The sequence below is a fragment of the Gossypium arboreum genome, chromosome 11, assembly GCF_025698485.1.
Source record: "Gossypium arboreum isolate Shixiya-1 chromosome 11, ASM2569848v2, whole genome shotgun sequence".
NCBI lineage: Eukaryota > Viridiplantae > Streptophyta > Magnoliopsida > Malvales > Malvaceae > Gossypium > Gossypium arboreum.
Window position 1 is genome coordinate 6,098,699 of NC_069080.1, and position 13,658 is coordinate 6,112,356.

Sequence of the window (13,658 nt, forward strand, 5' to 3'; positions counted from 1 at the left end):
TTTAAAAAATGTTTGATATTGTGCAAATGATGTATTTTGGTCTTCATAGTTGTAGTTTTTAGCATTTTGTAGAAGGTTGGACCTACATAACATCTATTATTTTAGTTTGATGATTGATTTTATGCACCATCAATGCTAAAGAGCTTTTGGGAAGCATCTTGCGTTATTGTTGTTAATTAGAGTTCATTGTCAATATAATTTAACAATGGCAAGATTAAGATATTGTTATTAGCAATTGACGACGATGATCCATCTCTAGTGGTTTTCTAGTATTGCTCATTTAGTAGTTATTGTTATGCATATCTGTCTTTCACTAGACTTTTATGATGGCCACAACATGCAATAGTTAGAACATTAGGACATACAATTTTAAATATCATTTTCATTTTATTAATTTGATATATTTTTCTATTTCTTTTTTTTCTATTGTTCAGTGAATTATTTATCATTCTAATTTATTATGGAAGAAAATCTCTTTATGTAAGAAAATCTTTATTTAAAAAATCCTTAAATTAATTTATTTTAAATAAATATTCTATTTGGTATAGTCCTTAAAAAACTCAGATAATTTAATAGGTTACAATTGTTATTTGGGATAAATTTTAAAATTATACATAAAATTTTTTAATGTGTAATTATATACATAAACTTTAATTTAATGTAATTATATACGTAAAACTCTAATTTTAGTTCAAATGTATATTTAAAATTTTAATTTTAATTTAATCATACATATTTAAATAAATACATCAATTTATTTTTATCTTGAATAAATATAATTATTTATATACATAATATATAAACATAAAATTATATTATATCAATAATTATGTTAATAATTTACAACAATTAAATTAAATAAAAAATTAAATATAAAATTATATAAAATTAAAATTAATATATACAATTACAAATTAAGCCCCTAATCGAAATGGAACTGAAAATCTATAAGCGAGGCGAGGAGTAGGAAGCGGCTAGACTGTGAAAGCCAAGAGCCGAGGCTAGGCTAGGCTAGGCTAGGCGCCAAAGAACGAACGATTCAATGGCTTCACATAACGGTTCCGAAAAACCGCACCCGTCCCCACCACCCTCCCCCTTCTCTCTCTCCCCTCTTTGTAATGTAATGCAATGTTAATTCTATTCCACTCTTCTCCCTTCTATCTCTATCTATCTCTTAACATTCTCTCCTCTTTGCCTTTCTCTCTGTTTATTGGATAAAGCTCAAACCCTCTCTTTTGTTTCCTCTTTTTTCCTCTCTCGCCGTTTCTTCTAATCCCAAATTCTTCACGTCCCTTTTCTCTCCCCCTTCGTTTACCCTCTGTTTTTTTCTTTTTGCCTTTTTCTCAATCCACTCGTTCCAAGGTACTTCTTTTTTGCTTCTTTCATAAGAAATCTTTTTCGGATTTGATTGTTTTGTTATTTACAAAAAAGGGTTTCCTTTATTTCAATATATCTCCTCTTCAAGACTCGGCAAACAGTTTTTCTTTTTTGCTTTGTTTGTTGATTCAATGTGTTTTTGTTATTCATGGGTTTTTTTTGTCTGATTCCGGGCCATTTTTTTTTGTTGGGTGCTTGCTGATTATTTTAATTTAAAGTGTAATTGTTTGAATTTTATAAAGATGTTCTTTTTTTTTTGTTGCCCTGTATTGGATTACCGCCGTTGTTAGTTATTTTTATTGTGGATAAAGTTTCTATATCTTCCATTGTTTACTATATGCTGCACACTGAATGTTCTGTTAAATTGAATTGCAAATATTTAGTTGAGTAAATACTTGGTGTAAAGGGAAAATTTTTAACTTGGTTAGCTTTATTGCTGTACTTACTTCATTTGGATCGATTCATGTTTTGACTAGTAAGACTGAATAGAAAAAATCAGAATCAATTTTCCTCTTTTGGTTAATTTGCGGGAGGCAGGCGGACTGTTTCTTCGGATTAGATGCTGTGCCTTCTGCTATGGTCGTGAAGCTCCTTTTCTGGCATATTATTATTGGTTGAAAGCAATTGGGGTTCCTTATTTCGCAAAGCAGAAACCAAATTAGAATTTCAGATCTTTTTTATTTACAATATTACTTTAACATTTTTCTAACATGCTTAAGATTTGTTTTCTGATGCACCTTTTTGTGTATATATGCATTTAAAAGCAGTGGATGTGTTGTGCTTTGTCTGATTAAACAGTCTTATGCATTGTTCTAATTCAAAGTTGATTAACATATGGGTGTACAGCTTTCTTCAGATTATGTATTGTGCCTGCTGCTATGGTTGTGAAGCTCCTTTTCTGGTGGATTATTATTGGTTGACAGCAGTAGGGGTCCCTTATTATGCAAAGCAGAAACCAAATTAGAAATTTGTTTTTAACATGCTTAAATTTTTTTTTCTGATATATTTTTTTCTGTGTATATATGCATTTAAAGGCAGTGGATTGGTTGTACTTTGCCTAATTAAGCAGTCTTATGAATTGTTCTGATGGTGATTCTTATTTGGGTGTACTGCTTTTATTTTTAATGGTTCAATGGTTTTCCTCAGTTGCATACAATTTAGTACTGGTTTTCTGTTTGCACATGCAGGAAAATGTTTGCTGCCTTTTCTTTTGACATCTGATATCAATGGCAGCTGACCAACGGAGAAAACGACTGAATGGTGCAAGCATTGCTGGCTGCAATTCTTGGGTCCAATACAGAACCAAAAAGAAAAAACTAGAGTCTCCAAGAAATGATCTAAACACAAAATCTTGTATTTCCCTTGAGTGGGACGGGAACCAAAAAAAAGTTGTTGCCAAAAGGGAACAAATTGGCTTAAGTTGGCGGCATTTAAGACCATTTACAGATTCCACAGTACATTACCACAAAGTCTTGGCAGATGTTTTGACTCTACCTCATGAAATTTTCGACTTAGAGAACTTGAAAAGGGTGCTTTCGTATCAGGTAATATTCTTATTATTCATAACCAGTTGCTTCTAATCTCCTCTGTCTTCTGATCTCATGCCTCTTGGAATTTACATGAAATTGTTACAGGTTTGGCAGACTCATCTGTCTGAAAACGAGAGAAATCTTCTGATGCAGTTTCTTCCCACAGGGATAGACAAAGAGCAGACTCTGCGAGCCTTATTTTCTGGAGATAACTTTCACTTCGGAAATCATTTTCTTAAATGGTAAGTATATATGTATATTCCCTCTTGACACTTTTTTCACTCTGTGGATGATGGATCCTATCTTCTTGTAGTTTCTGTTGGCTGTCCATTGGCAAATACATTTACCCATAAGCATATATTTTGCAACTTTACTACTTTGGATTTCCTTATAAAGAAGTTATAGCTCTTGGGGTATTTACTATTTGTCTCTCTAGTTCTATTTCAGGAGATATAATATTCAGGGATTCTAATGTAGAGTTTGAATCTGCTAGATTTGACTGGAATTTTTGCTTACAGGGGTGCATCACTTTGTTCGGGTCATCTTCACCCTGATAAAGTTATTAAGGAGGAACGGCGTTTGAAGGCCGAGAAGAAAGCTTACTACTCAGAGTTACAGGACTACCATAATGAGTATGTGAAAAATAATGAAATTTACCCATGAATATATAGGCTGTTTTTGGCAAAGGTGCATTTGGTGCCTAATAATGTGGTTGCAACAATTTTGTTGCTTCTTGTGGCAGTACCATAGATTATCTGCAGAAACTGAAGGAAAAATGGGAAAGCTGCAAAGACCCAGAACAAGAAATTGTGCAGAAGTTATGGAGGTTTGTATTTGCCACAGTGTTTCAATTTTCTGGAAAGTGGTTGGTTTTGGCAGAGGAAGGTTCTTCCCTGTGAAATTGGTCGGTGTAACTTGTTTCTCTACTTCATTGCATAACATCATCATGATAGAGAATACGATAGCATTGTTTTCTCAGTTTGAGCCTTTTCCCTTGAGATTGGTTGTTCCAAACAAAAATGAAGAATTGAAATTTTGTGCTTACCCTTTTATTGAACATTTAGTTCTTTTTATGTGCTAAAATCAAATCTCATTTTTGGGTTACAATCAATTCCTTTGATAGGTCAAAAAGGGTTGGTAAGAAAAGGGTTTTCTCACATTCAAATGAATCTAGGCTTGGCAACGTTGAGCAAGATGTTACAGCGACTTCTGAATCTTCTTCTTGGGTTGCAGATGAGAAAGCATGCAGTAGTGATAACCAGAACTCTTCTGCTCTGAAGGATGGAAAGATACAAAGAAGGTAGTCTCTTTTTTTCCATCATGAACCACCATGCTGCATGTATTATTATTTCTTACCTTTGTTTGTGGTTTAGGTGGTTCTCAATCTTGTCATTTTTGCTGAACTAGAAATTATGTGTTGTCAAGGGCACAAGGTGCACTCTAGGCGCTAAAACCATTCTATTGCCTCAGGCACAAGGCACAGAAAAGTGTTAGTCTGAGTGAAGTAAAGCGCGATATGTATATGTGTGAGTTTTTGCAAGTCTGTGTGTGTATAATATATAAGGCTTAAGATATAAGATAAACTCTAAAGTGTGGTTTTGTTTATCTACAGAACATGCAACTCTTTTATCGGTCAATGTGCATGATGAATTATAGAGAATTTAATGCTCAAATATTGGGAATTATAGAGTTTGTTATCATCTCTTCCTTACTAGTAAAGGTATATCAAATGAAAACTGGGAAAAACAAAGGAAATTAAAAGGAATTTCAATCAGGTAGGCTTTCTATGCCTATAGCCTTACAAATAGTGTACCTAGGCACACTAAGCGTGCACTTGATCAATTGGGCCTCGACTGGAAGGGTCTGAGGCATTTTTGTTGAACTTTGCTAAGGAACATGGTGCAGGCGTGCCTGGGTGCATGCCTTGACAACACTCATGTGTACCATAACCATGTTTAAGAAACTTTTGCAGCATTTAGATCACCTGGTCAGAATTTGTAATGGTGGCTGGACTAGTTTTCTCTTAGTTTTACTCTGTTTATATTTATTTCACGGTGAATAATCTTATTAGTTGTCATGGATATTAGTATGTACAAGAAAAGGATCATCAAGGACAAAGGTGAAATGCTCTTGACTGCACCAGATTATGCACCGACTCTGGAAGCAAGACCCAAAAAAGGTGACAAGATACGCAAGCACAATATTCAGCACTGTGATGGTGCTAAATACATGTCATGTTTTAAGGTCAGCAGCTGCTTTAATTGGTATAAAATTATAAATTACAGGATTATTTTGAGTAGGTGCCTTTTATCTTGAACAAATATCTCCTTGGATTAGAATTACCCTTTCTGATATAGGATTAGTTATTAGTTAAACGTTTGATTGGCTGATGGAAGCATGCAACTTTCGAAAGCTTCCTTTTTTGAGCCGAACCAGTGGCCAGATTCTTAGCTTATTGTTTCTACTGCGATATGATTCATTTCTGCTTGGTTAACTTGTCACTCCTTTATAGTTTATAGTAAACTCTCAGTTATCACCATTATACTGTGGGGCAGGAATAACGACTATATACCAGTGATACTTGTATTATATACCCTCCTGTTATATTCTTTAACTGAGGATTTCTTTAGTGTCTATTACTGTTCAGCCTTCTCTCGTTCTCCTGTTCTTCCTAAGGTTATTAATGGGTAATTTGCCTTTGATATGTTTCAGATAAGCAAGAAGCAACATGATCTTTTTAAGAATATGGAACAGTCTGGTAAAAGCATTCAATCTAGGTCTCTCACCCGTGTTTTAGGTGACATCGATACCTTGCATGTGCAACCATATGAAGTATTCGTGGAAGAAGAGCAGAGAAGGTTGCATGAACATTGGTGAGTGTTGAAAGTAAACAATCCTTTCTTGAACTCTGGAAAATTTCACTATACCTCTGCTCAAAATAATGTTGTTTAAATAGGTTGAGACTGGTAAAGGAAGATCTCCCTGCATCATATGCAAACTGGAGAGAGATACAGTCGCAGAAATGGAAAATAACCAGGTTGTTGGAGCAAGAGATGAAAGAGAAACTAGATACGCTGCTGGAGGTTTGTTTGCATGTCTTTAACTCTCACCACTTGTATATGTATAGTTCCTTACTTGCAATCTGTTGTTTGACATTCATCAAAACTCGTTGGATCTGTGTTTCTTTTCTATGGGCTTTGAACATCTTTTCCGCTTTTTTTCCTGATATTTTAGGGGGTGGTGGTTGTTGGGGCTTGAGCCCTAGCATAGGCTTCACAACTTATCTTCTTGACACTTTGCTAAGAAGTTTTAGCAGCTCTGAACATCCTGTATGCTACTAAAATCTTGATATTTTTTGGTGTTTTAGGATGAAGAGGATGAAGATACATTGGTCCAGAATCAGGAAGCCAATGTTGTTACAAATTTGCCTGTTCTAGATGTAGAGGAAGAGGATCCTGAGAAGTTGCTCGAATATCAAAAGGATACTGAAGCAATAGAAAGTGAGTCCAGCATGGAAGATGGGGAGTCTAGTCTGGCCTTATCACAGAATCAGTCTCCACAGCAGATTTCTTCTATTGATAGTGGCCGGTTGTGCAATTATGCAGAGTCTGAAAACAATGAGAACCTCTCAAATTCAGATGTTGCATCTTCAGATGTATCCGAGCACTCAGACAATTTGAACACTGCTGATGCAACTGTTAGTCAGGAAGTTCCCGTCTCTTCTGCGGAAATTGTTTGGCCAGCAGATAGCATGCCACGCTCTTACCATGATTCTACTGCTGGCCACAAATGCACATCTACCAGTGGATTGCCATTTATTCATGAAGACAATGAAGACCAACAGAACCGAATGATTGATCTGGAATCAGACTCGCACAAAGAAAATACTGGAAAGGATATGTTGCATAGACTTTCTGAAGATGGTTCCTTTAGTTATACAAATCAGGACCGAAATGAGATGCTTCAATCTTTCTTCAAAGATCAGGGAGTGCCACCATATCATATTGAGCAGAAACAGGCAGGGCTAGATTTCCAGCCCCCAAAAAATCTATTGATGGGAGATGGTCATTTTAATCGGCAATTTCAGGAGCAGTTGCAGTCATCATTGCTGTTAGAGGAGAGGCAAAAGAGGCAGAATGAGGTTTATATGGGACAGAACATGCCACAAAATATTTACTTCACTGGGGGTAGGTACTTGTCACTGAGGCAAGAACACCTGCCTTCAGAAAATATGCAAGATTGGGCAGTCACTCCTGCCCGCATGCCAGCACCTTTCCAACATCCGTTGAACAGTAGAGAACTGTTGAGTCAAAACTGGTTTACTGGAGAGCATCAAGTTCCAGTTCGTGGTGGATGGGCTGGTTCAGATGGTTTTAGTGGCCAAAGTCAGAGTATCATGAGTGCAAGCAATGCAGATCAGAGCTTTTTTGGTGTTCTATCTCACTGTAACCAATTTCATTCGAGCAGCCCTTATGAATCAATGGGCTCTACTGGGCAGTTCATTCCACAGAGGAACAATGGAATGGTGAGGGGGGGGCCTTCTGGAATAATTGGAAATAGTATGCAGCAAGCTGCTCTTCCGTTCGATTATTTAGGTACTTGTGATACAACTTCCTCATTGATGGCTGCTGATGATTCAGGATGGATGAACATACAACATCAGAATCCTGCTTTGCATGATCCAATGGGGAAACAATATTTAAGGTCATGGAAAGGGTCCTTTTTTTAATTTTGTTTCTGAGGAGTGGAAGGCCTAAAGTTCATCATTCATGAACTGGCTTGGATGATTGCGAGATATGCTGAACAAGTACTTCATGTGATTGGTGGTTCGTTCCTATAATTATTTTTAGAGGGATGGTAGAGAAATCGACTTTCTAGGTTACAAGATTCCAAAGCTAGGGCTCTGTACATACCTATACAAAGAGCCAACTGAACTCAACACAAAACAAACACAAACTATTAGGTGGGGTGGTGGGAGGTAAGTCGTGACTTGTGAAGGATGAAAAAACCCTGGCATGGCATCTCATATTTGGTAGATTTACATATCACAACTTAGGTTTCTTTTTCTTTTTCCTTTTTTCATATTCCCTCGTTTGATCCCATTGACTATATCAAGTATACTCAATAATGTTGGAGGCTTTAATTACAGCTGCTTCTCTGCCTCTTAGTTGAATAATGTGTTTTTATGGTGTTGTGGATTTCGTAAGAGTACAAGGGAATGACAAGGACTTTGTATTTAAATATTTACCTATACAAAGAGCCAACTGAACTCAACACAAAACAAACACAAACTATTAGGCGGGATGGTGGGAGGTAAGTCGTGACTTGTGAAGGATGAAAAAACCTGGCATGGCATCTCATACTTGGTAGATTTACGTATCACAACTTTATATTCAATAATGTTGGAGGCTTTAATTACAGCTGCTTCTTTGTCTCTTAGTTGAATAATGTGTTTTTATGGGGTTGTGGATTTGTTAGCAGTACAACAGAATGACAAGGACTTTGTATGTAAATATTAACAAATAGTCACTGCCACATTTGACAATTTTGCAGTAATAATGTCATCACCATAATTGCTGCATATCATATACTTCTATAACTTACAATCAAATTTGAAACAGATAGTCACTGCCACATTTGACAATTTTGCAGTAATAATGTCTTCACCAAAATTGCTGCATATCATATACTTCTATTACTTACAATCAACCTATCATCTACATATATTTGTATTGAATCTAGAAATAATGACGATCCAAGTTGCCATTATTTGTAGCTGTTCATTGATGTTTTAGTATGAACTATGCAATTGCACCATCTCAACAACCGTCTGCAAATCCGTTCTGCAAAAAGAAAAAAACCAGACAAGCAGATTAATTTCTGAGAGCAGTTTAATCTCAAAATCGATTTTTTTTTAACCTAGAAATAAAAGAAATAGTATAATGGACAAGTTAGGTAACCTTAGGAAACGAGATAAAAGATAATCAATTAATATGGCTGCCGAGGCAAGACTGAATAGTGTTCCATCCAATGTCATCTGCAAACAAACCAAACCAGAAAAGGATTAGAACCACAGTACTTTTGCACGGTAACCGTACAAAACAGCATCTAGATCTTGTTTGATGTATGAGAAAATATTCCAGAATAACCTCTAAAGAGAACTAGATAGATTATTAACATTTGCATTGGCAACAATTCTAGTTCTGCATTACCTCATTTCGACATATGGAAGCAGAAGAATCTGCGGACAAAAGCCAATTTTATGTTTCCTGTCATCATTTTCTTTTCAGTTTTTCAACTGCTTTAATTTTTCAAGAACTTGCTTCATTGAAGGCCGAACAGAAAGTGTCTCCGCTGTACAGGCGTATGCAAGCCTAAGCATTCCCAAGAGATTCTCCCTAGGTCCAGCTTCCCACAATTGAGCAGAGAACACCGCTGAAGGACGCCCTTCCTTGACCAACAACTTGGTCCATTCAACAATGTTGAATCCATTTCCGTACTCAGAAAATGATGGATCAAGGGACTTCTTCCCCGACAGCAATTCTAACATTACAACACCAAAACTGTACACATCTGCCTTGTCGGAGACCCGGCATGTTGTTGCATATTCTGGTGCTACATAACCAAATGTGCCAGCAACATCTGTGGTGGCATGGGTCTCAGAAACTTCTAAAAGCCTAGCCAACCCAAAGTCCGAGAGGAAGGCATTAAGATTTTCATCAAGCAGAATGTTGCTTGGCTTGATGTCTCGATGAACTATCCGGGGAACACACGAGTAATGGAGGTAAGCAAGAGCCTGAGCTATATCCACTGTTATATTGTAGATAACTGACCACTGTTCGTTTTTTCCGGACTTGTCATGAATGAAAGTCTCAAGGTTTCCACCAGAAAGGTAATTGTAAATCAAAAACATTTCATTTTCCCCAACATAATATCCGATAAGAGTTACAAGGTTCTTATGTCGAATTCTTCCTAGTGTTCTTATCTCTGCATCAAATTGCTGAACACCTTGAAATCGACCAATATAAAGCTTCTTTACAGCTACATGATAGCCTGGGACCAACTCTGCTTTGTAAGTTGATCCAAATCCACCCATACCAATGAGGTTTCGGGTGCTAAAGTTACCTGTAGCACTAACTACATTATCATAATTCAGCTCATTTGGAGCATCAGCAAAAGTCACCACCACTTTTCCTTCAATAGCACCAAGTCTTCTAACTTTTTTCCTTCTAAATCGACAGATAATTACTACCACTGCAACCATACAAAGCAGAACAAAAGCAGAAGTTATGGCTGCAATTATGAGAGGTTCCGAATTCCTCCCTTTCTGAAACTTAGATGGACCCCTAGGCCCGTCTGGGGGTACTGCAGAAAATAAACACTCCTGCAAAAGTCTATTACCTCTAAAGGAACTGCAATTAGTCTGATGCAGGAGTCTTGGTATCGAACCGGAAAGGTCATTAAAAGAAAGGTCCAAAACAGTCAGATGAGAAAGCAAAGAGAAAGATGGGGGTATTTCCCCATAAAGCCGATTGTGGTCTAATAAAATGGTTTCAAGATTTCCAGCATTTGTTAGGCTAGCAGGGATGGATCCTGTAAGAAAATTGTGGGAAAGATCAAGAACCTTAAGCAGTGCCAATTGACCGAGTTCGGGTGGAATTTCTCCACTTAAGTTGTTGTCTCCAAGAGATATCCATGTCAGGTTCTTCAACTTCCCCAGCTGATTTGGCAAAGATCCAGAGAGTCTATTTCCTCTAAGGTCTAGCCATTCAAGCATCGTCAAGTTGCCAATACAAGGATCTATGGATCCCTCAATCCGATTATATGCTGCTTCAAACTCTATTAACCGTACACAATCAAGAAAAAAGGTCTTCCCCATCCCACCTACTATCTTGTTTTCATTCAAGTTAACCGAGACACTCTGCAACTTATCACAATCAGATATTAGCTCCCTATGAGAAGAACCATTGAACATGTTATTATTCAGTAGCAACCTGTATGAAAATTTACTATCATTAGCCAATAACTGATCTGCGATGAAGAACACCGGTATCGAGCCAGTGAAACTATTCCAGCTTAGATCATGGAGTACTGCAAAACTCTCATCCATCATCAACCCCATCTTAGAACCCCAAAAAGGAAGATTACCATACTCGAATTCAACCCATGTGGAACTAGACGATAGAACATGAGAAACCATAGACCCATCACAGCTGCCTTTCCTGTTGTATCCATGAATATTACCAGAAATATTATTCCTACTAATGTTGAAGTATGTCATACAAGGAACATTTAGCTTCCAAGGAAGGTACCCAAACAAATTATTGGAACTCAAATCCAAGAAAGTAAGGTTCTTGCACATCACAATGCTTTCTGGTATCACACCATCAAAATAATTCTGCCCCAAATTTAGGACCCTGAGTGAGCAAAACTCACTCCATTTAGCAGGCAACCGCCCTCGAAGATTGGCTCTTGGCGCCCACAAGACCTCCAAACTAGAATGGAAAAATAGTTCTAAAGGAACACCGAGGTCGAATGCATTGAATTCTCCTCGATAACCATCCATGTAACTTGTTTTCGCATCAGAACCGAAATCTATCAAATTGGTTAGCACAAGAGCTGATAATTTCTTACAGTCTGCTATCTCCTTTGGAATTACATCAGTGAGACTGTTCCTAGAAACATCTAGAACCCGAAGCTCAGTAATTTGGCCTATTTCAGCTGGAATCTTGCCTTCTAAAAGGTTGTAATCAAGCAACAAAGTCCTCAAGTTTTTGCAATTTCCAATCTCAGGGGGTATATTGCCAACAAGAGAGTTATTAGACAGGCTCAAATGAGTCAAAAACTCACACCTGCTAGAATTATCAACACTAATCCTACCAGAAAACAGATTATTGGACAAGTCGATAACTTTCAAGTTGCTGTTACCGATGAGTTTATCTGGTATATGACCAGAAAATGAGTTGAAAGACAAGTTGAGAACATTGAGAGAAGAAATAGAGCTTATCTGGACCGGAATCTGGCCGGAAAAATTGTTGCCTTGGACTTGGAGAACCTGCAAAAACTTAAGGTCTCCAATAACACCAGGGATCTCCCCGGAAAGCCCATTGTGGGGAAGCGACAAAGCTATCACTTTATCGGAGGAGTTAGCGCATTTGACACCATACCATAAGCAGTGACTTGAAGAAGAGTTCCAAGTGGATAAAAGGTTTGAAGGATCATAAAAAATGGAGTCTTTGAAGCTGAGAAGAATAGCAGAGTCGGGAGTGGAGGATTTTGAGAGTGTGAAGCTGAAAGAAAAGAGCAAAAACCAGAGAAATGCCATTGTTTTTTTGGGGTTCCGTTGTTACAGATTAGAACGTAACGAAGAAAGAAAGATGAAAGAGATTGCCGGCAAGAATTTCACAGAAACTACTAATGGGGTGAAATGTAAAAAAAATGAGAAGTGTCGGAGAGGTACACCACAAGTGAAAATGAAATGAAAGGCAAGGGCTTCATTGTTCATTGGAGCCAAAATGGGTCAAGTTTCATCTTTGAAAACCAAATTTTCTTCCTTTCTTACTTTTTGTTTGTTAGTGTTTTTAACTTTAAGAAAACCATTGAAAACAAATATATAAAAATAATTCAAACGAAGATTGAAACAAGAAGAGAGATTGGCCGGTGAGATTAAAGAGGGGGAACAAGAAGACAAACATAGCCGGCGTGAGGAACGGGATTCTTTCTTACATTACCTTTTTTATTTTTTTTTTCTTGTTTGTGACGTCTCTCTCCACACCTCAAGCACGTGCCAATATGCCATGCAGAGACACGGATGATGTAACACTCACTCCCCTTCTTCAGTTTATGAGTTTCAATTATTATTATTCTGTGATTTTAATTTCTTTCATAAAAAATCTCTCCACCCTTTCAGCAATTTAATCCATATAAAGTCAGCAATAGAGTGTGCATAGCCGGGTTACCTGGCCTGGCTCGAAGGCTCGCTTAAAAAATAAGAGAGTTTGGATAAAAATATAGGTCTGAAATATGAGTATAGGCAAAAAAAGAGGCCCATTTTTTAAACGGGTCAAGCCACGGGTAAAACTTTTTTGGCTCGGGCCAGGTCCAGTTCGAATTATATACTAATTTTTTTAATCATATTTACATTTTATTTTTACTTTTAATATAATCACTTTTTATTATATTTTCAATTTGTGTATTATTTTAAGAATTATTTTAGTATTATTTTTTATTTGTTTTAATATTTTTAAATGTATTTGATTTATTATATTTAAAAAAAATTATTTAATGAAATAAGCTAAAAAATTAATATGGGTTGGGCCGGGCTAGGCTCGGGCTTAACAATTTTATTTTGGGCAGGGCTTGGACAAATTTTTAGGCTAATATTTCAGTCCAAGCCAAGCCTGGGCCTAGAAAACCGACCTAAAATTTTATTTAGGCTCGGCCCGGCCCATGCACACCTCTAGTCAGCAATTAGTCCTTGATTTAATACTTTTTCCTCAATTCAACAAAATTTTTATTCACATAATAATAATTTATACATTCTATTAATTATTTAACTCATAATATTTACATATTTTATCAATTTGATACTGGCTTAATAAATGTAGCTTATGACGTTTACACATATTGTTAACATTTACACGAAATATATAAGCATCTAGGACTAAATTTGTTATTATACTAATCAAAATTACGTACAATTAACAAAAAACATTGATGTTGTGACACTTTTAAAATTAACAAGGATTAAAC

General features: G+C 36.6%; 2 protein-coding genes across 2 annotated transcripts; one reads left to right on the plus strand and one right to left on the minus strand.

Moving 5' to 3' along the window:
- Positions 1 to 976: 976 nt before the first annotated feature.
- On the plus strand, positions 977 to 8,465 carry LOC108473534 (uncharacterized). Its single transcript, XM_017775159.2, has 10 exons — positions 977 to 1,362; positions 2,565 to 2,921; positions 3,012 to 3,148; positions 3,425 to 3,538; positions 3,649 to 3,732; positions 4,030 to 4,206; positions 4,994 to 5,150; positions 5,619 to 5,779; positions 5,863 to 5,989; positions 6,274 to 8,465. The coding sequence occupies exons 2-10, from the start codon at positions 2,604 to 2,606 to the stop codon at positions 7,633 to 7,635; spliced, it is 2,637 nt and encodes an 878-aa protein (XP_017630648.1). The 5' UTR covers positions 977 to 1,362; positions 2,565 to 2,603; the 3' UTR covers positions 7,636 to 8,465.
- On the minus strand, positions 8,452 to 12,756 carry LOC108473533 (LRR receptor-like serine/threonine-protein kinase RPK2). The gene is made up of 3 exons (XM_017775158.2): positions 9,119 to 12,756; positions 8,867 to 8,943; positions 8,452 to 8,749 (listed from the first exon to the last, which is right to left on the minus strand). The coding sequence occupies exon 1, from the start codon at positions 12,229 to 12,231 to the stop codon at positions 9,193 to 9,195; it is 3,039 nt and encodes a 1,012-aa protein (XP_017630647.1). The 5' UTR covers positions 12,232 to 12,756; the 3' UTR covers positions 8,452 to 8,749; positions 8,867 to 8,943; positions 9,119 to 9,192.
- Positions 12,757 to 13,658: the final 902 nt, after the last annotated feature.